Consider the following 27,647-nt stretch of genomic DNA (forward strand, 5'->3'; position numbering starts at 1 on the left):
ATGAAAATACTTTAAAGAGGAAAAAAAGAGAAAAGACTAACCAGATGAACATGAACAATTGTTGAAAACAATTTCTTACAGAAATTACTTAACATCATTTATTTAAAATAAATAAACGACTCGGACATTCTTTCCACGATGACGTCACACGGAAGTGCAGCATCAGGGGGGAGCCTCCCGGAAGATGGCGTCTCAGCGCTGCCGGCGAGACCCTTGCGGCGTCGTTTGTCTGTTTTTGACGTATCTAAGCGTTTTTTACGCGGACTACGTGGTGGTGCAGTACGTCCTCATCCCGACCTACTCAGACAGGTGAGTGGCCTTTCTTTTGGAGAAGCGACTGTTTCGTCACGAGATCCGCTTTAATGGATATGTTATGGGTTATATAGGAATTCATTTTAACAAATCGGCCCTTTTTACTCAGCCCACTCCAAAGAGCCAACTATTTGGGTTTCAAAACGGCTCTTCAGATTGTTTTGTTCTTATGATATTTTACCAATAATAAAGCAATGCATAAAATGGAATTATTTAAAAAAATGTACTATACTACTGTATTATGATGGACTGTTTAAATATATAGTGAACATCTACATAACTTAAATTTTCACATTGTTATACCAAACTAACAGAGATTACGTCGCTCGTATTAACCAGTCATGAGCGCCTTCTCGAGAGAGAGAGAGAAGGGAGAAAGGTAAAGAGAGACAGAAGGAAACAAAAAAGGAGACTGAGAGAAAAACAAAAAAGAAACAGAGAGAGAGAAATAAACAGAGGAAAATGAGAACTAGTGAGGAGAGCAAAATAAAGTGTGAGAGTAAAACAGAAAGGTAGAGAAAGAAACCAAGAGAAAGGGAAACAAAGAGAAAAAGTGACCAAGTGAAACAAAGTTAGATGGAGAGTAAGACAAAGAAAAAAAGACAGCGAGAGCAGTAGAAATAAAAAGAGAAATTATTTAAGGAAATATAGAAAGAAAGCAAGGGGAAGATAGAGACAGAGAGGTAGAGAGAGTAAGATAGGAAAATCGAAACGGAAAGCCTGAGAGACATACTGAGAAAGAGATAGAGAGGGAGATAAAAACATAGAAAGAGGGAGAGGGAGGGATAGAGATATGGGTAGAAAGAAAGAAAGGGGAGCCGGGGATAGATAGAGAAAGAGGGATAGAGAGGGTGATACAAGCAAAAAGATGGAGGAAAAGAGAGGGAGACAGATGTAGATGGAGGGACAGAGAGCTAGACAGAAGCAAAGAAAGAAAGGGGAGTTGAAAACAAAGTGACTGGGATAGATAGAGAGATGGAGAGAAAGAAGAAAGGAAGAAAGAGCAAGAAAGCATTTCGAAGGGAGCCGGCTCATAAAACCATTTCGTTCGCAAACAAAACACCCCTTGTATATGTTTGCTGGAAAAGCCTTCATAATTTGATATGATTTGTATTTGAAGTTGTCTTTTTGTCCCAACAGCATTTGGTGCAGCGTGCACGGGTCAGCTTTCAACGTCATCCTGTTACTTCTGCTCGCGTGCCACTCAAAGGCAGTCTTCTCAGACCCAGGTCAGTCACGCACGACCCCCTCTCCCCTCCATATTGCCAATGATGGTCTAAAGCAGGGGTGTCAAAGTCAATTGCACAGGGGGCCAACTGTTCCTTCCAAAAGTTACTAATATTTTTTTTAAAAGGCTCTATTGAAACAAACGCATGTACACAGGGTTCGCACGGGCGCGTGATCTCCTTGAAAATGCTTGATTTTAGAGTGACATGCTTGTAAATGCTTGAAATTGTTGCCATGTTTCTCAAAGAGTCCGCTTGGAAATGACACTGCTCTCTGGTGGCTTTCCTTTGCCGTTGCATTCTTTCATTCCTTGTCAAGTCAGCGGCAGCTGGTATTAGTTTGTATGACATTGTCCTAAGAAGTATGGTATCCCCATATGGTTCGTGGCCAAGAAGACAGGTGCATGCTACACCCTTAACAGGGCACCATGAAATTTATATAAGTGCATAGTAGAGGTTGACCACTTATCAGTGGGCTGATTATCTGCACTGATATTTGGGAATTTGACATTTTTAGGCAGATTAAGCGATTATTAACCAAGAATATTTCCCTTCCTCTCATGCCTTCTGTGTCAGGCACTACCCACCCCTGGTCCTTCCAATTGGATAGGCGACCAGAGGGGAAGCCACTGAAGCGGGATGCCCACTCCGCAGTCATAGACTGGAGCAAGAGTTAGGGCTCTAACTAATATTTTCCAACATTTTTTACATTTACTGTCTATTTTTCCTCTCCACCCTCTTTGTGACTACCCTAGACTGAAATGGTGCTCCTACAAACTTAGTGGTTACAACCAATCAACCGGAACTATTGTCACACAAATATTGTCCGCCTTTGTCAAGGTTGCCAAGAGTGGAATGACGCTGTACACCGAAAGGCAACAGTGACCAGATGATGAAGGCGTTGTTTCGGAGTTAGATCAGGAGGCTTCCTAAACTGGTAACCAAGGAAACCAGTAATACCTGTTTCATGTGGGGGAGCAAACCCGTATCCCCGAAAGAACGACCTGGAGAGGGATGAGCACTGCCAGGCTTTACTTGCCCAAGACACACAACAGAAGGTGGTGCCGCTACGACCCTGGCGGTTAAGGGATCCATAAGCCGAGAAGACGCCAACGCACGCGATCAGCTCCTTAACCCCAAATGAAGCTTAGTTTTCACCAGTCACTGATACAGACTTCAAACGAGGCTTTGTTTTCCACGCCCACCCAAACTTGGTCCGTTTCACCCGTCACTCCCCCCAAACGAGCCTGGTCTTTTGTCTGCAGGCGTGGTGCCGCTCCCGGAGACGGCGCTCGACTTTTCCGACCTCCGCTCGCAATCTTCGCGCATGAGCGATCGGGTAACTGGTAAGCGGCGACGTTTCGCCAGCGTTCCTTCCCTTCTTATTTTGCTTTTCGTGCAGGCTTGCGAGGGCTGGACCGTGTGCAGCCGCTGCGAAACCTACAGACCTCCGAGGGCGCATCACTGCCGCGTGTGCCAAAGATGCATACGCCGCATGGACCATCACTGCCCTTGGTGAGAACGCCGGTGATAATGTTGGGCACATTACTGAAACAGGGTTCCCGCTGATCCTTGAGAAGTCTCAAAGGCATTGAATTCATTGTTGCAAAAATAAGGACTTCATTGGCATTTATAAAATCTTAAATCCAATTTTCAAAAGTTTAAAAAATGTGAACATATTTATCTATCTACCCTAGTCATATCCCTCGAGAGGGGCGAGCGACAGCGAAACAAACTCATACAAAAATAAAGAATTTTTTTTTTCTAAAGGGAAAAAGTAGCAAAAAACACACCATGGACAATCCAAATGCCCAAACACCCAAACAAGTTAAGCACCTCGGCACCCAAGTCGGTCATGCTTTCGTTCTCCAGATGAAACGGGACACAAGAAAGCGGCCATGACACTCGGGTCAGGGTGACACAACACACTCTTCTGTTCAACAGCAGAGCCCGACAGCTTTCACTGGTTTACCCCTGCTGCATCATACGGGTGCCCTGCCCATCCCTTAGAACACGTCTAAACATCCAACTATACTTTTGCAACACCTCTCCACTCATTCCTATCACCAACAAGAGCTCTAACTTCCACTAGATTTAGACCTCTTTCCTGCAGTGCACTCATAACACCATCCATCCACATCGAACGCGGGCTTCCTCTTTGTCTCCTTCCATTTACGTCTGCTCTGTAGATCCTCTCCAACATTCGCTCCTCCATGTGTCCAAACCAGTACCTGTACTCTGCATATTTTTATTGTGTTTTTTTATTTTTACCAAAGGATCAATAACTGCGTAGGAGAACTGAACCAGAAGTATTTCATCCAGTTCCTCTTCTACACAGGTGAGTTCTCATGCACACCACTGGGGTTGGCAAACTGGAGTTGAAAGTAAGATCCGGCCTAAAAATCCAGCCTGACTCAAGCCTGAGGGTTTTAAAGCCCGACCCAGTCCGATTTATTAACTTGATTTGCAGGACAGAGGCAGAAGAAAGCCTAAAAATTCCATAATTTATTTGTGAGGACTTGGGAGGGGGAGACGTGATTTATGATATCAAATTCAAGCCTGTCTTTTGGAATGAAATCTGAGTTTAACAGGCATCTTTTATATTTCTGTGTCTGCAGTGGTTACATTAACAGTCAATTAAACATTCTTAACAGATTTTTAGAGTTGGCAGGAAAAATTTAAGGCCGTTTGTTATTTTGATCGATTGAAAATAGGGCCATAAACCTAGAGGTAAGATATTGACCCTGAGCCGGGACATGAAATGTCCATTACGTTCAAGTCATGCCAGGTTTCTCTCTCGCTGCCCTTTGTTTTATTATTATCCACCCGGCGTTGTTCCTCTTTGTCTCTCTGCCTCATGCTCTTTTGAAGTGCTGCACTAGATTCTTAAGAACATCCTGCTGCTGCGGTTTAACCCCTTAACGTTCTGAGGGCCCGCCGGAGCATTGCTATACAAAGTCGTGTCTTCACAATTTCCTGCAAATATGGTGTGGTTACATTCACCGGAGTTCAGTGAATCCAATCGTGTAGAATATTGATTCCAAAACACACAATGACCCAGACAGATTAAAAAAAAAATCTACCTTAAAGCATTCCTGCATCGCTTAACGATCTTCGTTATATCAGTCTGTTTGGCTCCATTACTCCACTAGCCAAGATGCCCATGCTAGACTCATCTTCAGGTATTTAATTGCAAAAACAAATTCAGACGAGAATAAAAACCTATTGTATTCTAACTCCGATCACTCAATGTTAGTAGCAATTGCAGTGACTATTTCAGTTTGGGATAAACTTCAGAGTCTCACCTTTCCAAGCAGTTCAAGAACAGCATTCCATTTACTTTGTCAAGGTTTTCTTTTAACTTGGCACAACAGAAACAATAAGGGGTTAAAGTCAACAAGAGAGACCCCTGGCCCGAACGTAATGATTTACATTTCCGGGCCGGAATTCGGGTCGGGTTGGGACTCGGGCTTAAGATCTTACCTCTCTCTAACTGGAACTGGTGTAACCCGTCTTGTTTGGCACGTGTCCGTTCGGCAGGCGTGGCGAGCGTTTACGCCATGCTGCTCGTGGTGTCGGCCTGGCTTAGGCGCATCCGCGGCGAGCGGGAAGGTGATAGCGAGGCGGACAACTCGCCCAGCAAGCACTTGATAGTGTGAGTTGAGATGGAATTCGGAGCCGTGCCGAGCGTCTTCTGATATTTGGTCGTGTGCTTCCTCCAGCGCGCATTACATCATCCTGCTGGTGGAGTCGGTGCTCTTCGGCGTCTTCGTGCTGGTCATCTTTTACGATCAGGTACCGGTGGGTGTGTTTCCCCTAATCCTCATCGGTGATCGGAATTTAGGGCTCAAAAAATGATTTGAATAATTAGTTTTCGTATGAAACAGAGAGTGCACCTTATCCATGGCCAAGTTCAAGCACTTTTTAGGAATTTCAAAGCCTACTTTCCAATTTTTCGAGTACTAATAAAAGAAAATCTAGTCTAAATTGCGTATTTATACAATTATTATATTTATATAAACTTATCCGATTTTTAGTCTTGCATGTGCATTGATTAAGACATATGATTTTAGTTCTTAATTCGGTAATATATTTTTGGATGTGAATAGGTGTGTAAGTACTTCTTTCCACATAGGTTTTGGGTAAAAATTACTGTAAAATGTAGCTTACATTTTTAGTTATAGGTAGTTCTTCCCATGAAAATATACCACGATGTAATGCTACTTTACGGTGCAGTGGTCGGGCACGCCGGTTTCCTCCCACATTCCAAAAAAATGCATGTCAGGTGAATTGGCCGGTCCAAATTGTTCCTAGGTTTGAATGAGCGAGTGAATTGTCAGTCCCTGTGTGCCCTGCGACTGGCTGGCAACCAGTTCCGGGTGTCCCCTGAACCACTGCCTGAAGATAGCTGGGATTGGCTCCCGCAACCCTGAGGATAGGTGGTGCAGATAATGGATGGAATGCTACCTTAATTCTTTGCCTGCTCCATGAAAAATGTCCATAATTGAAATGGAATCCTTGCACTAATACACATGTCATAGTGCTACATGGCAACTATTTAGAGCATTTACAAGCACTTCACTCAAAATTCAAGCATTTTTCCATCCTTACAAATTTAATTTGTTCTGGGAGTAGCTTCAGGACCTGATATTTTTTATGTAAATGCGCTAATCTGATTCAAGCCCCGCAAAAAATACACTATGATAATCTTTTAATAAATCATAAAATAGCATCAGAACATTAAACAAATACATGTTAGAAATAGATTACTGCTCAACAAACACTGAAATAGTGATCCAATGACGTCGGCAATGCAGGAGGCAGATGTAGCAATACCCCGACTCTTCAAGACTCTTTCCAGGTTCTCTCTTCCCGAAATTCTAAGACTTCATGGCATTTTGCTAAAATTTCTCTCATTTCAATATGGGCAGTGTCTGTGACGGTGACACGAAAAGCATGCTGGGAGCACGTATGCGCACTGGGTTGCTAAGCGGTTTTGCAGCGATTGTTTACGTTTAGAAAACTCTGGGACCGACTAATAGCAGCGCGTACTGTATTATACTTTTGACCTCGTAACTTAAAGCAATATTTTCCCATTCAAGTACTTCGTAACCTCAAACTTTTTTATGTAGAGACATTCATAAGTAGATGTACGACATTGCTGTTGGATCTCGATTCTTCCTTTCGCTAGCTCGCGTCCATCATCATCGACGAAACACCCATCGAGCAGATTAAGAACCGGCTGATGAGGAAAGAACGAGGCCCCTCTTCGGCACCACCTCACCATGCCACGCGCAAACCTAAACTGGCCCTTTTGCGGGAGGTTTTCGGACGAGGTGAGATCACATTGATAACGTCTCACGGGAGAAACTTTTAAGGCCATGGTAACGATGTCGCTCCTCTGATCAGGTTCAGTGTTCTGCTGGCTCCTCCCGCTCTATTCCGGCGGCCCGGTGGCCGGGGGCATTGCCTACTCGGCCCTGCCCGACTATAATGTCTGACTGCGGGACCCTGGACATTTTGTAACCTTGTGTACGGACCCCCTCTCGCACTGAAGATACGCCCACAGATATTTCATTTTTGGTGTTCTATTTATTTATGTCGCTTTTTTTGGTTGAACAGCACCATTGTGTGAAAACTGTTAAAAAGGGTTTGTTGTTTAATTCTTCACTCCTGCTAACTTGAATCGGTTGGAGAAATTACAGAAGGTAAACTTTTTATACCTTTGGAAAACATGAAGGACATCATTTGAGTCCATTTTCTAGAAGAAGCCTCATTTGTGCCGTCTTGAGTCTCGACTTATGGAGTGCTTTTATGAAGTGTCATGGTATTTATTCCTGCTCCTATGAAATATAAAGCGTATGAAATTGAGCGTGTTTTGATTTGAATAATTTATTACCTACTTAAATAAAGTGCACTTAAAATGAACAAAACACATTCAACTGACGCGAGAGATAAAGCTTTGTGATCGAATTCCTGACGAATCAATATCGTGAACTTGCATGTAAACGTGGCTTTTGACATTTCTTACGTGCTAGCTCGCTAGCTCAGTTGGCAAACAGGAAGATCTGGATGAGTGGCATGACCTTGAGGGTTGAAAGGTCAGCGAGGACCGCCTGCATTGGACCACAAGATAAAACAGCTCCTGAGTGCAGATCTCTATATTGCAATTCAAAATTAATGTTTCAAATAAAACTCATTTTCTTGTTTCGATTCAACCGTCTCTCTAAAGCTTAATATTCCTCTTAGGTTTTCTCTATACATGCGTGCTATTAACAGGTTTTCAACTGCTCAATGTAGAGGGGAATGAAAAGTAAGAGACGAAACTCACCCTACACACACACTTTTGCTTTTAAACACTTTTAACCGTAATGCTCTGTATTAAATAAATTGAAGCCTGCAGCTCAAACGTATGAAGATTTTACATCAGCTAACGCTTATTTCTTTTGACGAACAAGCTCTAAAATTAGCATTCATTACTATTATCACGGTTGCTGCAATTATTTAAAAAAACAAATCAAAATCAATTACTTAAAGGGACAGTGTTTTTAGATCCCCTAGTGGTAAAAAAACTAGGAAAATAATAAAAACACTCAAGTTGAGAAATGGAGTCCACCTAAGTGTGCGCCATCTTGCTACTAAGTGTACCCCCAAAAACCTTGTAAAAGGCTAGGTGGAGTTCGTCACTTTGAGTCCCTACTTTTGGCACTCACTTAATAACCTTTGCACTGAAGACAAAAAACGGAAATAAGAATATGTAAAGAGTACCTCAGCGGAGGCAAGAGACGTCACTTCCATCAGGTTCTCTGCCCGGAAGGCAAAAATGGCCGCCGCCAGAACTGGTAGGGGTGAAAGGTCAGAGGGTTTTTACGAAATCAGCCCCGGGGTGAAATTTGTGAAGCCTACCTGCAAGAAGCTCCAGGGAGTCGTAACCCAGGATCCGGTCCCAGAGAAAAAGCAGCTGGTCGGTGCAAAGGTAGCCCGAAAAAGCTCGAACCATCCACTTAAAAGCCAGGCGTAAACTGCACACAAGGAATATTAGGTGGGCAGTGCGATCTGTGCCAAGTTCAATTAAATGTTTTACTTACATTTAACATGATAGTTAAAACCAATCACGATTTATTGTAGACATTAAACAGACTAAAAATAATTTTAATTATTGTGATAAATATTAAAAATACATCACCACCTATATTCTAATCACTATGTGCTTGGATTGTGTTATTAATATAAAAATATGCATAAGAGTATCTGTATTAAACAAGCTTTTGGAAAATTATCAAATGTTAGGTATTGTTTATTTTAGTTATTTTGATGCTCATAGGGAAATTTGTCTTAATTGAAAGTGCTCTACATAGAGTACGATGTAAAATACTATTTTAAAAACACAAGGACAAATGCCTATTCAATAAAACAAAACAAGTGTGGCATAAGAATTTTTTTTAAGTTTTCAAAACAACAGAACAAATCAGCATATTCATCATAGAAATAATTGCCATAATAGTTAAAAGCAACCTTTTTACAAAATGTAATTGTCACGGTTGCCATCAAGAGATCGCAGTTCGAATCCCGGCTCCTCCGTGTTACATGTCGAAGTGTCCTTGGGTAAGACACTGAACCCCTAATGCCCCCAACAAGCAGGTTAGCGCCTTACATGGCTGCACGGCCGCTATTGGGAAATGTGAAGCACACTGTAAAGCGCTTTGGGAAGTCTTGACTTGAAAAGCGCTATATAAATGGAGATAATTTCATTTCATTGCCTTTTAAGACTTTTCAAGATCCGCAGGAACCCTGTGAGTGCCATGTTTAATCTCATTGCACACAATGTTGACTAAATTGTTGTCAACGAAAATGAAGACAGTTCAACTTCCCACCTCGGGAGATAAAGAACTTACGGCTGTGCTTCTATCTGCCGGAGGTGGTAGAAGAGCTGGGTCAGGTGCGATTGGAGGAGCCGTTCAAAAAGTAGACATAAAGACACGATGCCCTAGGAAAAAACACATAAAATGAATAAAAATCTCAGTCCCAGCGAGGGCGGGCGGATCATCCTGAATTCGTACAGAGTTCGCCGAAGAAACCGAGTGCAGGCGGAAGAAGTAGCGAGTGTACATCTCCCGGAAGACACTATACAGCTTGGACGGCTCGTTGTACAGGAAGCACAGCGGCGCCACTGCGAAGGAACCACAAAGTCCTCGTTGGCGCTCTTGTCTCCTTCGAGTGAGCTGTGGACGTTTGACTTACCATACATAGAGAAGCCGTGGAACGGGATCACGCCTATTGCAAAAAGGCAAAAATAGTCAGGTCAAAGAAACATGTGCCTTAAACAAAAAACAGAAAATGTAGGGCTTTATAAATCCCAGACGACAGAGTGCACCTGATTTAAGGCTGCATGCGAAAATTGTAAAGCAAGAAACTCAACTTTGTGCCGCACAGGATTTTCAGCTACTATCTTAAACAGCTATAAAAATGAACATTAGTTTTCTTAGATTTTAAAAAAATTTGCGGGGAAATGTGGAGTACAGAAAAGTCACGTATTAAGCCACGATTTAGATGATTGTTTGGGGACTGGGATGGCAGCCGTCATTTTAATCAACTACTGCAGCAATCGATGTTAATTAAATTGGTATTAACATGTATACAGCAGTGAAGCAGACAAAAACATTCTGAAAATAAAACAGTATCAACTAAAATTCAGAAGCCAATACAATCAAACTGTTCAACCCTAATGTAATCATAAGACCAATATGAAAAGGGCCTTCAAATGAAAATAGGGGCTCACCATTGGGAGGATAAAAAACAGCATAGTCCTCATTTCCTTCTTTCCCTGCCAGAAACAGACACAATTTTCAGCAAATCAGTGTTGATAGAATGATGCTTGTGTGCATTCAACTTCAAAAGGTATTCCCGAAAATATTTTTTTTAATCAAGTATGTCCTCAAGGCCAGGCTTTTGGGCCGTTTTCAGGATGACAAAGACAGGACATACGGTCTTTAAAATGCATCATCTCGAAAAATATTTCAAATATATTAACAAAATATGTTACGCAAAAACCATGTTTCCTCCCATTTTGCATGTTTAAGAATTTGGGATCACCTTTAATGTAGGATTTGGGTGGCGTGGCACTGTTGTACTCAAAGTGCTCCAAGACGGCGGTGTCCCGGGAGAAGCACAGCAATACCTAAAGGGTGGACTTGGAGTTAGTAGCAACTCAGGACGCGGCAAGGAGACAAAACAGAGCACCTGGTAGAGGAAGTCCTCAAAAACAAAGTAATAGTCGTCGTTGCTGGCTGTCAGCTTGACATCCTGCAGGACGGAAGCAAGGAGGACACCGAACGTCACTCGGCCGGCGAGGCCACCGGGAGGTTTGCTTACCTTGTAGATAAGGTTGTCGACCAGCAGGTCGTGCTGCAGAACACCCGCCTTCAGCTGCTCGTAATGCATTACGTCCTGAAAAAAAATGTCAACAAAGACAAATTGCATATACAGTATGTGAGTTTTTGTTCTTTATTTGTATAATGTCTACGAGATAAGTGCACTCCAGATGCTTACATTCAACCATCTTATGAATCGTGACACATTCAAGTGATAAAGCCACAGATTTGGTTGAATGATTCTTGTAAACATTGAGGTCCCATTTCGTGTTTAAGTATGAACATGACTCAAGTTCTTTCTTTCAAAGGGTGGAATGCAGCCGACTTTGGACCAGTCAATGCAGCCCACCTTCTTTGAGTGAAGGTTTATTTTGTATATTAAAAGAAACACCTGAAATTTTAATATTGAACTAAATATGATAACATCTATCCATCTACCTTGGTCATATCCCTCAAGAGAGGGTGACCGACAAACACATCCAATAACAAAGAAAATAAAATAAAAATAAAATAAAAAGAAAAATTTCAAACCGGTGAAAATATAACAACATACAAAACACAAATCAACCAAAACTATGACACCACCAGGGATACAACTTATGGCCCAGCAACCCTGAATTCAACTGCATTTAAAAGATCAATTTAAGAAATTCCTACAGGGTTTAACAACACTATTAATGCAACATTTATTGCAAACTAGGAAAGCCTGATTTGGATATGACCTAAAAAGTGTTGGTGCATATCAGGGTATGGCTTGAATAGAGGTGAGAAAAAATATTTTATTTTAGAATTAAAGTCTAATGTTAAGTTATTTCCATTGTTTCCACCTTCATAAGGGAGACAATGTTTTTCAATCCAGATTGATTTGAAATGTGTCATAATCTTCTGTGAGTAGGTACATTTCTCGATTAGATTAAATTTGCACCATAATTGACTCGCCCTGCAAAAGAACATGACTGAGCAAGGTGAAGTGCGGTGTAACCAAATAAAAGTGCCATGAAAAAAAATGATGCTCTGTTATTCTTTACATTTTGTGTAGTTTATTGTACAATCATTCAAGTCAAGTCAATCCATGTTTATTTTTATAGCCCAGGGGTCAGGAACCTATGGCTCACAAGCCATATATGGCTCTTTTTATGAGTACATATAGCTTGAAGATCCACATTTTCTGTGGCTTTTCTAAGTCGGGGGATTGGATACCATTTTTGGAACATGCTAAGCTGGAACAACACTGACTGTGCTTGGTTCAGTATATATCGGGCGCATTCTCAACTATAGTTTACAGTCAGGGTGTCACACCTACATACCCTGTTTGGCAGGTGCTCGCGATAGAAACCCTTTAAATGGAAGGTCATTAAACCATGTATGTTCACTGTTGAGATACTTTATGAACTGTAAAAAGGTGAAAACGCCAGCAAACCAATTCTTCCTTCACTCAGTGCAGTCAGCGCTTAAGGTAAATACAATTGATATCTTTCTTGTTTGCAATATTTTGTGCCATTTTTACAAAAGAACTTTGCTTGCACCTTGTTTAGGCACAATCAGTTTTCCCCTTGTTTAGGGCAGGAAAAGCAAACGTTTGAACTTTCCTTACTCTTTGTCACAGTTATGTCCCTTGTATAAGACGGACAGCACGTCAGACAAAACGTCTGTCACTTTCAACAAGCGTTGATATTAATTTGCGGCCAAGGCAATAAAACTGTCACACCGTTCTGCGGAAGTGCCCTTAACAAAACAGAGGACTACACTTGAAGTCCAGCTCCATCTTAGAGGCAAATACCATACAAGCGTCTCATCTATTTAAATAAATAGACAAGATATAAATCGAGACGCGTTCCAGGCTTTCCTCCCGGTCTGGTTTATGTAACACTGCCACACGAGCAGCTGGATGTTCTGTTTGGGCTAACCAAGCTTTGATTGACAGCGGTGCGAGAGTCTGGCCGTGAAAAAATCCAATCGGTGCAGCTGGAGGATCACACGAATTGTGTGTTTGTTAGGGCCATATGTCCAAAGAAGGAGCGGTTATAAAATCAAAATAAAACTGGTTTGGGAATCGCTACAGCTGCTTTAAGACAAACAAAGATGGTGTGTGTGTGTGTGTGTGTGTGTGTATCAAACTTGTGGTTATCTAACCTGTGGCTGGTTGACGGAATTCAGAACGAGGGCCCAGAGATCCGCTCGGAGCCCGGTGGGGCATCCCCGGCGGCTGTACTGCTGAGCTGCTGCACTGTCCTGCTCTGCGAGCACTGCAATGATGCAAGAATTCGATTGCCTTTATTGTCATTGGTATCAACGTTGTGAAACATTGTATGCAATGAGATTAGACATGGCACCCCAGAGTAAACATGTAAAAAAACAAAAACAAAAAGCGGTGGTCGGAAATCTATGGCTCGCAAGCTATATATGACTCTTTATGTGAGTACATCTGACTCGAAGGTGAAATAGAACTTGCGCAATTGTTTGCTGTATTGTTTCATACGACCTGGAATTTAGCAGGCGCGAAGCTGGCACAACACCAAGAGTAAAAGTGGTTTGGTGCAGTATATAGTGCAGTCTTAACTAGACGTTACAGTCCAAGTGTCACATCAACAGACAGTACGTCGCAAAATAATTATTTATATGGAAGCTCATTAAACCATCTGTGTTCACTGTTGAGACAACCAACAGAACGAACTGTAACTCCAGCAAACTACCACGGGCAATTCGATTGGGTGAGGGGTAGGAATGGGCGCAGCAATAAACACAGCGCACACAATCCTCCCCCTCGCCCAGCAAAGGAAAATCGTAAGTATCCTTGTTTGCAGTATTTTGACACATTTTACAATATAACTATGCTCACACCTTGTTTTGAAACCAATATTTAGGACAAAAATTACGGTCAAAATGAGCCTCGACCCTTTTAAGTAACTGAAGGAGGGAGACAAATTTTAAGTGGAGTATTTATATTGATATGGGACACAAGCTCTGGCATTAATATTATTTTATAGATTACTTTTATGGCTCTTAAGGTCAAAAAGGTTCCCGACCTCTGTTTTAAACACTTTGTAGAGAAAATAGGACTATCAGAATTAATAGGCGAAAATATTTACAAAATAGTGCTTAGCGATTGGCCTAAGTTATAATAGTGCAATGAAAAGAATAGTGGACCGTAACAGTAAGAAGAGAGCATGTGAGAACATCCGCAGACCAAAAAGTTATTTTACCTTTCTTTCCAATGTCAATGTAGTCCGTTTCAAATAAGTCTGCAAAGTAGTAAAAATAATTGGTTGGTTTTAAGAGTGTAGAAAGAAAAACAAGGAAATAAAGAACAGATCCAACAAGATGCTAGCAAAGAGCTACTTAAAGATTCAACTAAACAGAAAAAGATAGATAAAGAAAAACTTTTCACTTGCACTGTACTCCCATTTTGCTGTCTTTATGGGACTTTGTTATTTTGTATTTAAAGGGACATTGTGTATTATCTAGCGCCTCCTAGTGGTATAATAGAAAAATAACCTGTTGTTGTACACCAAGGGGTGTGTCTTGGGCAAATACAGTGAGTTTTTGGGGGCGTTGGGCTTCGATCCCTACATAAAACAGACCAGTAGGAGGAGAAGCCTTCTGATTTGACTTTGCAAACATCAAACTTTATTAAAATAAATTAACGTGAACTATACACAAATGTTCCCCATACTTAGACAAATTAGTGTTTGGATCACAGAAAGGCTTATTATGAACACTAACCAAAACGAACGTCTTACAAGAAAACCCCAGCACTAACATATTAGTTTAGTGTTAGGCCATCACTAGTACATAGTTAGCATAGCTTTAGCTGCGCACCTTTGCGTTCAGTGAGTGAATGGGAAAAAAATATATCGATATATTAATTTAAATAATGAGCAAGATTACATAAAATATCTTAAATTTGAATGCTTAAAAATACTTGTAAGTCAAAATATTTGCATTTACTTTACATAACATGAGGCTCACCTTGAGGGAGCTGACATGTTTTTCCGCTAACTTGCGACTTAGGATACCTCTAAAAACTTTGTAAAAGGCTTGGCCAAAAAATAAGAAAAATGATGCGTTTTTGTCACGTTAAATCGCCGCAGTTTGTATTTTTCCTTTTGCTTTCTATTCACTACGCAATACAGTGACATCTAGTGGTCAAATATTACACAGTGTCCCTTTAAGTGTTCAGTGACAGTGAGGATCCCCCCCCCCTGCATTCCTTTTTTTAGACGTATAAAACATCCTAAGAGTCTATCTCCAGCAGGCACATAAACAAACCGAAAAGAAGAAATGTGGGCTGGTAGCCACAAGAGATAGGGTCAGTGCCTGGATGGATGTGCGCGTTGTCGTCGATCCCCAACTGCCCGGTGGTGAGGTCCAACTCTGTGTAGGCTCCTCTCTGAAGAAATAAAAACATTAAAATTTTCAAAAAATGACAGGAAATGCAAAACCCCCGATGTGTAATATTTGACCACTAAGTGGCACTGTGTTGCCTCATACTAGTGGCGATGATCCAAAGGGAAAAGGAAATACATATTTCTTGACCCATGATTTTTTTTTTTTAAATAGAAATTAACACTGATATGACACATGGCATGTCATTTTGCCCAGTACTCAAATATTTTTTTTTCCACTGGATGAACTTTTGTACCACTTAAATAAAGGCACTAAATAATACACCCTGTCCCTCTAAGCATAAAATTTAGTAGACACTCAAAGTAAGGAGAGAAGATAATGGTTTTCAACTCGCAAGGAAGAGACTTCAGATTAAAGAATTCATCTTGTCCTAAAGTTCTTCTCTGAGCCCCCTCTTTTGATTCAATCTTCAAGGTGTGAAAACCCCAAAACAGCAACATGATGGGCCTATAGCGACAGTGATGGAATAGCTAAAACATGTGGACAAAATAGTCAAAATAAAGAATCAGCACCCCATAAATCTTCTTTGCATGTGTCCATTATCAAAACAGAATAAACGTATCAGTTCAACTTTTTTATTCAACAAAAACAAAAAATTAAAACCAATCGTGGTACTGTAAGCATTCAGGGATCGCACATCTTTTTCTTGGCCAAATTCAAGCACTTTCACTTTTTCAATTTTTCCAGTACTTTCAAAGAAATAAATAATAATAATAATAATAATAATTTCCTTTGTATTGTCATTCTTTGTAACAATGTACACAGAACGAAATGTCGATACACCTGACCCGTTGTAGCGAGTCGATGCAGCCGCAGCCAACAGAGGGCGCCGCCATTATACCAAATAGGTATGTCTCGGCCGAGGCGCGAACCAGCGACCTCCCAGTCTCAAAGCGGGCACAAATCCAGCTCCAATCAAAAGAACGTTTTTTTGTTGGCTTTAATGACTGAAATAATGTGGCTCTCTTGCTGCCAGCACATACTTTGTGCTGTTCCTATTTACGATCTATGATCTTTTTGTGTCAATGGGCTGCTATAGAGTGACATGAATTCTGCCATTCTGCTTGAACAATGCGCGCGCAGCTTCAATACATATCACTTGTTTACAAACAAGGAAAAGGCTCTACAGGTGTTGGGTAATAATGGAGTTTAATGCGGAAGACAAAGAAAGAAAGTTCTGTATTTATAAAAAGTCGAAAAATGAGCCAAATTTGGAGTGATTTTAATGATATTGATTGCTCCCAAGGAGTGTGCATTCATTCTTTCAATCTTTGAAACTGATATTTTGCATTTTGTTTTACCTATTTGAATTTATATTTCTTGAGTGTCTTAATTGGTTAAAATAGAATTGTAAGTGTTTTTTTGTGTATGTGCATTTTATCATATATTTATAGCACTGAAGAGTTAATACTTTTAATTTTATTGTTGCGGATTTTCAGGGGTTTTTGTGTTGTTTAACTTAAAATTTGTTCAGTGTGTAAAAAGCTAAAATATTTTTTGTATTTTACAATTTTTGTAGCTCTGTGAATATTTTAATTTATACTGTGTTTCATGTGTTTATCAAGGATCTCCCGCAAAACATGTGAAATTACTAATTACTAAATAACTTGGTGCATGTTTAATTATCATTGATAATATATAATCAATTTATCTGAGTAGCCGTTTGGGAGCCAAAAGAGCTTGCTCTTCTCAGTAAACAGAGCCAAAATAGCTTATTTTCTAGAGCTGACCTCTTGGGTGCGACCAGAAGGGGGCGGTGATGTCTTAAATGACAACACCCAAATGAAAAACCACCAGACACGGCGTGTTGGCGTCATTTTCACGCATGTAGTTTTTTTCACTTATTGCGTGTTCTATGGAGTCAGGCTGCTTGAAATATGGCAATGGTAAAAATGTCAAACATTTCCTGACCTTGAAAACACAACTAAAAATCAAAGCATTTTCAAGGATCTCAAGCGCCCGTATGAACCCTGTGCCATTTTAACAACCCCTTATTTTGTAGTTGGTTGGCCGCCCACGCGACTCACCAATGTGCCAATGTATGCAACTCGTTACTGGATAATGTGTGCCAGGGTGCTTCGAGATCAGTAAGAGTTCCTACCAGCTGTGCCAAGTCCTTGACTTCAAGGGGGACCTGGATCAGGCCCCAGTGGCTCCTGGCTCCCTCCCCGCTGTCGTGGTTTGGGCTCCGCAGGGCGACCAGCACCTGTGCGCAACGCGAGTGATGAAGTGCAACACGATGAAAGGGCAACGGCCTCGCAGTGCCCTGCGCTCACCTCCAGGAAGTCTTTGGGGGCGTAGACGGGCCTGAAGCGACTCAAGTCTGCAAGCGTGAGTGAAAATGTTTAGAAAATTGTGAAAAAGTGCTCCTCATGGTTTTAAAACTGTGGTTCTCAAACAGTGGGGCGCGGGGCTGTGCCAATAGGGGGGCGTTTGCCATCGGGAATTTTTCGTTCTGACTGTCCATGAATAAAATGCAATTGCACAATCGCTACATTTGGGGGCAGTGGCACTCCCATTGGCAGGGTGTGCGTTACTAGGGGTATTGACTGTTTCATGACGATTTTGTCCGAAACTATGTAAATATATTGATTTTATTTTGGGCAATTTTGAATATCGACTTTTCTCCCCAGAATCCATTTTTGTGAAATCACTTAACAATGCAGGAAAATGGAGGAAGAAAGCGAGCAACAAGAACTAAGGCCAGCCCTCATAAATTCGACTGATGTGCTTGGTTTGGACATGATTGATGGTTTATTGTCCCAGACGTGTATGACTTAAGCTGCTTGCTCTAGAGGAAAGAAAATGAAATCGCAATCATCAACTATATCGAATCGGAATAACCGTAGAATCGCAAATATCGAAAATCGTGATGTAAATCGAGAGTCGTGACCAAAAAAAATAGCTGTGCGATACTAGGTATTTCGGTATCAATCCGATCCAAGTAAATAAAGGTAATATTGATTGATATTGTTCCAATACCAATACTTTTTGCTTGGATATGTCATGATCATTAAATCATTTTGGTCGGGACCAGTATTACCTTTACATTTTAAGTTCCAGCTTACTTAGATGTAAATTTTTGGTGTTGCAACAGTAGCAGACCACTTTACCACACAAATTATACACGAAATTGTCCTTTCTGTAGTTGAAAAAGTCAAAATTGCGCAGCGCTTACTATTTGCGCCTTCTGGTAGGGCGTGCACATGGACTTAGCCCTTTCTTCTGCCTGGCAGGCAGGATTCAGCATAAGGCCCAGTAGATAGAGGTGCTAAAAGTGTGCTTGTCAGTCACAAACTCGGGGCAGAAACTTGGGGGCAGAAAACCGCATTAAAAGAAAGGCATATTTTGTCAGTTATTATTTATGATATCGGGCAGCACGGCGGCGCAGTGGTTAGCGCGTGTGCGGCACAGTTCTGAAGTCATGGGTTCAAATCCAGCTACCAACTTTCCTGTGCGGAGTTTGCATGTTCTCCCCGTGCTCGCGTGAGATTCCTCCGGGCACTTCGGTTTCCTCCCACATTCCAAAAACATGCATTTTCAGGTGGATTGGTCGGTCCAAATTGTCCCTAGGTGTGACTGAGTGAGCGAATTGTCTGTCCCTGTGTGCCCTGCGATTGGCTGGCAACTAGTTCAGGGTGTCCCCTGCCCACTGCCCGATGATGGCTGGGATGGGCTCCAGCACCCCCATGACCCTACTGAGGATAAGCGGTGCAGATAATGGATGGATGGATATTTATGATATCGAATGGAGGAAGAAACTCGGGAGCTAGCAGAACAGGAAGACTGTGACGGTTGTGGACCTTCCGTCCGTCACCACGGTAAATTCAAGTACGCTGTCAACCACAGGAGATTCTCGTCTGGAGGAGAGGGGGATTGAGGGAGTCAATTGGGGCCTGGACAACTTCTACATCTTCCATGTTTATAGCAAAATGTGGTTGACAAGGATATGCTGAGGTAGATAGATCTCAGAGGTTCAAATTCACGTCAGAGCTACAATTTAAGTTGCATGCATGACAAAATGTGTGGCATCAATAAACACAAAATAGGAAGAGGGATCGTTTATCAACACCTGGTTCATCTGTGCCCATCTCATTCCATTTGTTGCCCAGCTCCTGCTGCTCAATCTCAGGTCTCTAAGGGACAAATCGTGACACAAACAAGCACATCTAGTTTTAAGAAAGATTCATTGGCCACAGGATTCTATGGGCCCACATTTCATATTATTTAGAAATAATAAGCGTTTGGCAATTCAAACAGAGATATTATTTATTATCATTTAAAAGTTCTGTATGTAGGAGAAGCACTAAAAAGGCATGTACATTATCTCAAATAATTATTATAACTTAATTTCACTCATTTTGTTTCCCTAAAATGTCATTTTAGATGCTTTACATCACGTGTCGAAGTCTTGGACCACCGCATTATATTATTAGAGCTTAAAATTAAAAATGAAGTGATTCGACCAAAAACTGCATTTCCCATTCCTGCAAAGTGCCAATATACGCCAATGTTCCAATTTTAATGCCAACGGGTGGAATTGAAAATAAACGATCTTAAAAATGTCCAAGAATATTTTGTTAAGATTATATTAAATATTCGTAGCGAAATTTTTGCCAGCCCCATTTTTCACAACTTGAAACACAATAAGACGACTGATCGCAAAAAAAAATAAAAAATTGCAAAGTATTAAGGACTGATAATAAGAATGTATAACAGAACAACACTTCAAAATGAAGTTTATTATAAATGTACTTATAACATTCGTTACATGTATATGACATCGCTGTTTTCCATCTGCCATCAGTATGTACCTGTATTTACTCATCTTCATTCATGCAATGGTTGCGTTGCGTTGTCTGCTACAAGCCACGTGAACTTCTCTTTCCGCGATGCTTTTAATGTACGTTTACGTTTTGGAGCGTCATAAATTTTGTTAGCTTCATTTGAATATTTCTTCTGGGGCTGAGATTTTGGCTTGTTTCCTAACCACTTCTCCATTTTTCTTGTGTTCTCTGTGCGTCTACTTTGGAAAATTATATGCAAATGCACGACCTTATAATGCTCGGGAAAATCTGGATGCAAGTTATTTGATGCAGGTATCTGATTGGCTGCCGAGTGTGCAAATTGCCAAATGAACCGAAATTCCGAAATTTCCAAACCGAACGAGGATTTCTAAATCAGAATAAAGCAAATGTTTTATTTGAAAAAAAAAAAAAAAAAATCTTTAGTGTTTTTTTTTCCTTGAAAAAGTTGTCGGCCACCCGGGCAGAGACGTTTTTGTACGCCCGACGTAAAAGATGCACGCCCTTGGCGTCCGGGTAGGCGTTATTTCAGACACTGCCAATAGATGTCGCTGTATTGTGTAGTGAAACATAAAAAACGAGTACTAAAAAGCACAAGGAAAAATACAAACTAAGGAGACTTAAAGTGACCAAAATGCACTGTTTTTCTTTTTTCCCCTCAGCCTCTGTCAATGAAAAGGAAAAAATAAAGGAAAAAGGGAAAACATAGAAAATGAAAGAAACAGGATAATCCGATGACTAAAAAAGCAATAAGAGAAAGAAGTAGCAGAGAAAAAAGAAGGAAAAGAGAAAAAAGCAGAAAGCAGAAATAAGAGAACAGAAAAGAAAAAGAAGATGAAAAACAAATACTTTTTTTTTTCTAAATCTTCTAAATGATCAATTACTTTCCTCTCCGAATAATCGAACTCTTTCCACCAAGAAGTCGTAATCAGTCAGACTAGCTAATATTGTACCGGACTTCAATTACCTCATGTGCGGTCCCTTTTCAAGGTTTCTTCATTTTCCTCATGATGAGGTTTTTGAGTTTTTCCTTTCCCTCATGCAGGTTTTAGATCAGGCGATGGTGTAATAATAGTCTGTAGTTTACTATAGTATGTGGTCTGTGCAGCCTTTTGAGACTTTTTGTGATTAACGGCTATACAAATAAACATGACTTGACAATTCTCTGGAAACATAACAATCTGATTGGTTATTTAGTTTTAGTTTTACCATTCGGGCCATAGGCACTCCAAGCTCGGTGCTCATGCTGTTAAGGCTTTTCAAGATGCGTCGCTCCCAGCTGGCCTGTGGCGCAAAAACACACAACTTAAAACACAATAAAGGGACAAAAGAGTGCGGTAAAAGCTTGACCTGGGCATTACGCATGTAGGCAAGTGGTTCTTTGAGGTGCTCTGGGGGTACTGATGGAAAGCTTGGTGGCATTCGCCCGCTGGAAATAAGAAAATGAAAATGGCAGTTATTGACCCACCATCCTGATCAGACATGGTAGCGTAGGTTTGGTCTTGGCATTGGTGGAGACATAGCACATTTTTAAGAGATCACACAAATATTGTCAGGGACAAAATAAGGATTTCTCAATATTAATTTGGGACGAATCTAATTCTTTTCTATTGATCATATAATCGTGTTGGTGGCACCTTTTTCGTGGCCAAATTCAAGCACTTTTAAAGCCAAGTTTCCAATTTCTTCAGTACCATTACGAGATGAAATCCTGTGTGAATCATGTATTTTGCACAACATAAATATATCTGATTTTTACATATGTGATTTTTAATCTTGCATTCATATTTATTACAGTATGATGATTTTAGAGTTTGAGTAAATCCCAAACGTGATTTGTTTTTGAGACAAATCTTTTCCCATGAAGGTGTTGAGTAAAAATGACATGCACGTCCATGCAATCACACTGCCTCCACCCACCATGTCTCACAGACAAATTGGTGTTCTTTGCATGTGCTGTTGCCTTTTTTCTCATCATTCTGGTACAGGTTTATCGTGGTCTCACCAGTCTATAGAAAGCTTTTCCAGAATTAGGCTGGTATGTTGAAGTGATTTTTTGGGCAAAGTCAAGTCTGGCCTGTCTATTTTGGGGACTGATGAAGGATTTGCACCTAGCAGTGAACCTTCTCTATTTACTTTCATTACGTCTTCACTGGGTTGTACTTATAATTTTAATGTTGATTATGCTTCTTTGGGGTGGCATTGAATTTTAACATCAATTACCACATTTTTTACAATATGCTACCCCCCCCCCCCCCCCCCCCCCCTCAAATACTTAAACTAGGTGGCCTGTGTTGCTGAAACTAGTTGATAATGTTCCTTTTTCATTTCAATTGTGTTCACTACATGGCACCTCTGTATCGATGATTTTGAGCTTTTCCTTCTTCCAGAGAAGATCAAATGATTCATTACTGTTCCCGTTTACTAGAGAGAGTTCTTCACTTAGGTAGATACCTGTAGATAGATAGGATAGATAGATACTTTATTCATCCCCGCAGGGAAATTCACATTTAAGTATATGCAGTAAAAAAGAATTCTTTAACATTGAGAGTATTCGACAACCATCCGTTGAGCTTACATTTTCAGTTGCAGGAAGTTCTTCCAATTACAAGTTACCACTAGGAAACACTACCTTTGTTTTTTGCATGGCCCATAATACATTTCCATAATTGCACTAATAAACATCATCATTGTGCCCTGTTTACGTGTAGAATGCACTGGTCCCCTAAAGGGCAATGACACTTCTCAGGACACTGCAATACAAACTAATGCCAGCTGACGTTAATCACAAAGATGAAATGCAATGGAAAAGTCTAGCCAGTCTGCGTCCTTTTAAACAGACTTGTTGAGAAGCAGATCAGTAATTTCAAGCATTAACAAGTACCTTACCCAAAAATCAAGCACTTTTCAATCCTTAAAAAAACACATCATTACAGTTCACACATTTTTAAAGATTTCAAGCATTTGTACAAGCTCTGTGAAGGGAACGAGTCCCCTACGTCCATGCAAAACGGCACCCTTGCAATCCTGTGCATGGTTATAAGGGAATGAATAAGGGTGAAATAACTATATTAGCCAATTTTAAGAGGTGTTTCTGTTAGTACCACAGTGGGCTTAACAGTACAGTGGTACCTGTACTTCTGAATATCTCTACATAAAAAAGTTTCAGGTTAAAAAGTATTGCCCTTAGTTACAGAGGCGTTTCAGGATACGAAGTCAAAAATACAGTAGAGTACAGTATGCACTGCTATTAGCCGCTCCCAGAGTTTCTCAAACGTAAACAAACTGGCTATTGCTTAAAACCTGCCTGGCAAACCAGTGCGCATGTGTTATCCCAGCATGCTCTACATGTCACCGTCACAGTTCAGAGACGAGGAGGAGGAAGACGCAGCCCAAATTAAAATTAAAGACTTTAGTAAAATTCTATAAAGCCTCAGAATTTGTGAAAAGGATTCATTAGGACAAGTCGGGCTATCGCTCATTATGATGTCTGCCTTGCACATTTACAACAGACTGTCAAAAGCCAGCAAAAGCAGACATCATTGGATCAGTCTTTCAAGAAAATGCCAGGTAAAAGAGCAAATGAATATTTTTATTGTTTCCTTTATTCTTTGTTTTTTTTACTACATGTGCATCTAGTTTTGTGTTTATTGAGCGGTAATCTAATTTTAACATTTATTTGTTTCATGTCCTTATATTCTTTACCCGATTTATTAAAAAAATATACTGCACTTTAGCGGGGCTTGAAACAGATGATCTCATTTGCATTTAAAATGTGTTTCTAATTATGAATTTCAGGTTACGATGCTAGTTTCAGAACCAATTAAATTCGAAAGTATGGTTACGACTGTGGTATAAATACATGTGCGGGTATCATCTGCAATAACATTCACAAGAACAGCTTTTTTCCATCTTCGCAACATTGCTAAAAATCGCCCAATGCCGTCTCAATTGGATGCGGAGATTATAATTCACGCGTTTGTTACCTCCAGTCTCGATTACTGTAATGCACTACTCCCTGGTCTCCCGAAGTCCAAAATCAAGAGCCTTCAACTAGTACAAAATGCTGCAGCGAGGCTTTTAACCAAGACAAGAAAGTGGGATCATATAACCCCGATTTTAGCTAACCTGCATTGGATCCCCGTTAGCTTAAGATGTGATTTTAAGGTTCTGTTGGTAGTATACAAAATCATGCATGGACTTGCTCCCTCATATCTTTCAGATTTAATTTCCCCCCATGTTCCGGTCCGGAACCTCTACTAGTGATCCCAAGAGCCAAGAAGAGAACCAAGGTTCGAGAGCGTTCTCCATTCAGGCCCCGGTGCTATGGAATGCTCTTCCCCCTGAGATTCGATCTGCAACCTCAGTGGAACTGTTTAAATCTAAGCTTAAATACACTTCTATTATATAGCATATGAATAACCTATATGTTATGTTGACAATCTGTCTATCATTTGTCCTTGCAACATCTATTGCAGCCTGGTCATCCTGGGAGGGGGATTACCTCATGTGTGGTCCCTTCTCAAGGTTTCTTCATTTACCTTATGTTGACATTTTTGAGTTTTTCCTTGCCCTCATGTAGATAAAGGGATAGTGTAATAATAGTGTGTGGTTTGCAATAATATGTGGTCTGTGAAGCCCTTTGAGACTCTTTGTGATTAAGGGCTATTCAAATAAACATGACTTGACTTGACTAGATGGATATAGACATCTAACTTCGATTTTCAATTTAAATAGGCTGCAGTTTACAGGCTTCTTTTGTTGTTATTGTGTTCATAAAAGTAAAGGGCATTCATTGAACGTTAAAAAAAATCCTGGTAATAGTATTTACAATTTGTCTAAATCTCTACTTCCATGCTCAGGGTTGGGTAGGGTTACTTTAACTGGATTACTTTCAATTACTCCAATACCAAATATGCTAATAAAAGACAAAAGAAACTAAATATGAATAAAATTATGACTCACAACACGTGGTAAGCTTTCTCTCCTGGCTTTGATCTCTTTGATCTCCGGCAAAACTAACATCAAATGTGACAAACAAAATGAAAATAAATCCAAACAGCTTGCCAACATCATTTTTGCCGTTCCATGTATTCCGTTACTCCCCAAGCCTGCACAAAATTTAGTCATTTTATTCATATTTAGTTTCTTTTGTCTTATATTAGCATATTTGGAATTGGAGTAATCCAAAAGTAATTGAAAGTAATCAAGTTAAAGTAACCCTACCCAACCCTGTCCATGGTAAATAAAGGGTTTATTAGTAAGTGGCGTAGGTTTGTACTCACAGGTGCAACTCTCGATGCACTGCATTCTGGAGCTTCTTTTCCCAGCCTGTCAACCAAACATCAAGGCGACTATTACATGTAGTACAATTGAATTTAGATGATTAATTAAAAAAATGAAGCACCTGATGTTCTGAGATATCTTCGCACGTCTTCCTTCAGAGAGTCAAGTTTGATCTCCGGTTGATGTAAACACTCCTGCAATGGTATTCTTTTTAGTGTTTTGAAGTGGTCTTTTACTTTGGTTCATAGGGGCAGGAAGGAGTGGAGAGCCAGATGCTAATGCTAACATACTCACTCGAGCTTCTCGCTCCATTTCAGCGTGTAAATGACTTCCCTTCAGGCGTCGGACGAGAGACGAAGCGGTCAGCAACAACTCGTTTTCTCTGTTCATGTTTCATTGGCGAAATGACGTCTCGTTTAAAGGAAAATATAAGTTTGAATGGCGACGAGAATGGATTTAAAGTGTACTAGCCTGGTACGGTAAGTCCGTTAGGTCAAACAAGTGGATAGCCTTCATCATTTTAAAGGGTCTTTATTGGTACTGTATATTCAAATAAATGACTATAATAAAATTGTCAAAAAATAAACTTGGATATGTATGACATCTAATGTATCCTTTATTAAAAAAATAAAAAAATAAAAAGCCGACACCTGAATTCATACCTGACAAGCTCCAGGGCTACATGCCCTTACAAACTGTCGTATTTTCCCTTACAAAATACAAAAAAATCTTACACCATATTTTTTTTTTCAAACGTGTTTATTTATCTAGTTTAACATGTTTTATTGTACATGTGTTTCGTTATATTTTATATATTGTTAATTAACATTTTGTTGTGAGATACTGAGTTGAGGTTTATTATAAAAAAGGTTCAAAAATTAAGTAGCTTGGATGTTCATTGTAGAAGAAAAAAAACATGTAAATATAATTAAGTAGAATAATACATTTTCTTATTTAAATTATTAGTTCATTTTCTGCATTAAATTATTGTTGGTAATATACTGACTAAAGGGATGACCACAAACCTGTCTTTTTTCATTTTCTCCTTTTATACTTCCTTTTTTTCTTAACATCTTTATACCACATAATAATTGGTAATATAATGCATCAAAGCAAGTGAGCCGTTTGAGAGCTGGCTCTCTATAACGAGTTGAGCCAAAAAGCCGGTTCTCTAAAAAGAGACTGACTTCTTTTCACTACTCAACTACCACATGAAATTTGAAATTGGGACCCATTAACTCTTTTCACAGGTAAAATATGAAGCAGATAAAAATATCTATTTTAGCTACAAAACTAGTTCAGTCTGCATTGTGCTTTAAATTCGGTATTTGAAAGTCAGGAGCAAAATAGAAGGGGGGCGTGGAACTGAGACAGATAGAAAAATGAATGCATGTTTGTTTTAAAGACATTTTGAGGAGAAATAAAAACGCTGTTTATATCACAGCTGGAGGCAGCACGGCGGCTGAGTGGTTCGCATGTCTGCGGCACAGTTCTTCAGACATGGGATCAAATCCAGCGACCAGCCTTCCTGTGCGGAGTTTCCATGTTTTCCCTGTGCACTCCAGGTTACTCCCACTTTCGAAAAACATGCATGTCAGGTTAATTGGCCAAATCTAAATTGTCCCTAGGTGGGAATGATCAAGTGTGTTGTCTGTCTGTCTCTGTGTGCCCTGCAACTCGCTGGCAACCAGTTCAGGGTGTCCCCTGCCCACTGCCCGAGGACTGCTGAGATGGGCTCCAGCACCCCCGCGACCCTTCTGAGGATAAGCAGTGCAGATAATGGATGGATATCAGAGCAGGTGGAAAACCCAATATGCCTGACCTTCCAGAGACCCTTGCTCCGGTAGCCCCCAAGTAAATTGAGTTTGAGACCTCAGAAAATAGACAAAGAGGGTAATTTTAAAAAACAAAAACACTCTGGGTTGAAAAGGAGAAAAGAGGCAAGGAGACAGATGAAGGGCTAAAATAATGTATAAAATGTGAGGTAAAAGGGTTAAGATAAAAACCAAGAGTTAATAATAAGCCGGTGTGAGAGAAAATAACTAATAAATGATACAATGGCATAACGTTTTCAGACTGATGCAATACATATCGATATAAGGCCGCACAATATATTACACATTACTTTGGGGAGATTAAAAACTATACGGTAATTAAAATCATTTAGGCCAATTTCAATGCAATAGTTTTTATGTGGAAAGATTTGCTGGGCGACGTTAGAAGATTGTTAAGTATCATGG

The 27,647-nt window shown here is 40.3% G+C and overlaps 2 protein-coding genes across 4 annotated transcripts; one reads left to right on the plus strand and one right to left on the minus strand.

Moving 5' to 3' along the window:
* The first annotated feature begins 156 nt into the window (after positions 1-156).
* LOC148356490 (palmitoyltransferase ZDHHC3) lies at positions 157-7,756 on the plus strand. Of its 2 annotated transcripts, none has more exons than XM_088347491.1 (9): positions 157-309; positions 1,453-1,541; positions 2,804-2,877; positions 2,941-3,053; positions 3,815-3,876; positions 5,079-5,193; positions 5,261-5,339; positions 6,730-6,874; positions 6,948-7,756. In XM_088347491.1, the coding sequence occupies exons 1-9, from the start codon at positions 185-187 to the stop codon at positions 7,037-7,039; spliced, it is 894 nt and encodes a 297-aa protein (XP_088203617.1). In that variant the 5' UTR covers positions 157-184; the 3' UTR covers positions 7,040-7,756. The 2 variants fall into 2 exon arrangements, with proteins under 2 accessions (XP_088203617.1, XP_088203618.1); XM_088347492.1 differs by having other exon boundaries at positions 5,261-5,333.
* tbc1d19 (TBC1 domain family, member 19) lies at positions 7,410-25,909 on the minus strand. Of its 2 annotated transcripts, none has more exons than XM_088347489.1 (21): positions 25,702-25,909; positions 25,529-25,601; positions 25,407-25,452; positions 21,472-21,550; positions 21,331-21,405; positions 19,389-19,452; positions 17,593-17,639; positions 17,418-17,522; positions 15,179-15,299; positions 14,113-14,151; positions 13,043-13,155; positions 10,911-10,985; positions 10,779-10,841; positions 10,632-10,716; positions 10,318-10,362; positions 9,780-9,812; positions 9,599-9,708; positions 9,434-9,525; positions 8,445-8,560; positions 8,307-8,377; positions 7,410-7,654 (listed from the first exon to the last, which is right to left on the minus strand). In XM_088347489.1, exons 1-21 carry the CDS (start codon positions 25,795-25,797, stop codon positions 7,586-7,588), a joined length of 1,617 nt encoding a protein of 538 aa, XP_088203615.1. In that variant the 5' UTR covers positions 25,798-25,909; the 3' UTR covers positions 7,410-7,585. The 2 variants fall into 2 exon arrangements, with proteins under 2 accessions (XP_088203615.1, XP_088203616.1); XM_088347490.1 differs by having other exon boundaries at positions 15,227-15,299; positions 25,702-25,907.
* Positions 25,910-27,647: the final 1,738 nt, after the last annotated feature.

This window comes from Urocampus carinirostris, chromosome 11 (genome assembly GCF_059441175.1).
Source record: "Urocampus carinirostris isolate Australia breed hairy pipefish chromosome 11, RoL_Ucar_1.0, whole genome shotgun sequence".
NCBI lineage: Eukaryota > Metazoa > Chordata > Actinopteri > Syngnathiformes > Syngnathidae > Urocampus > Urocampus carinirostris.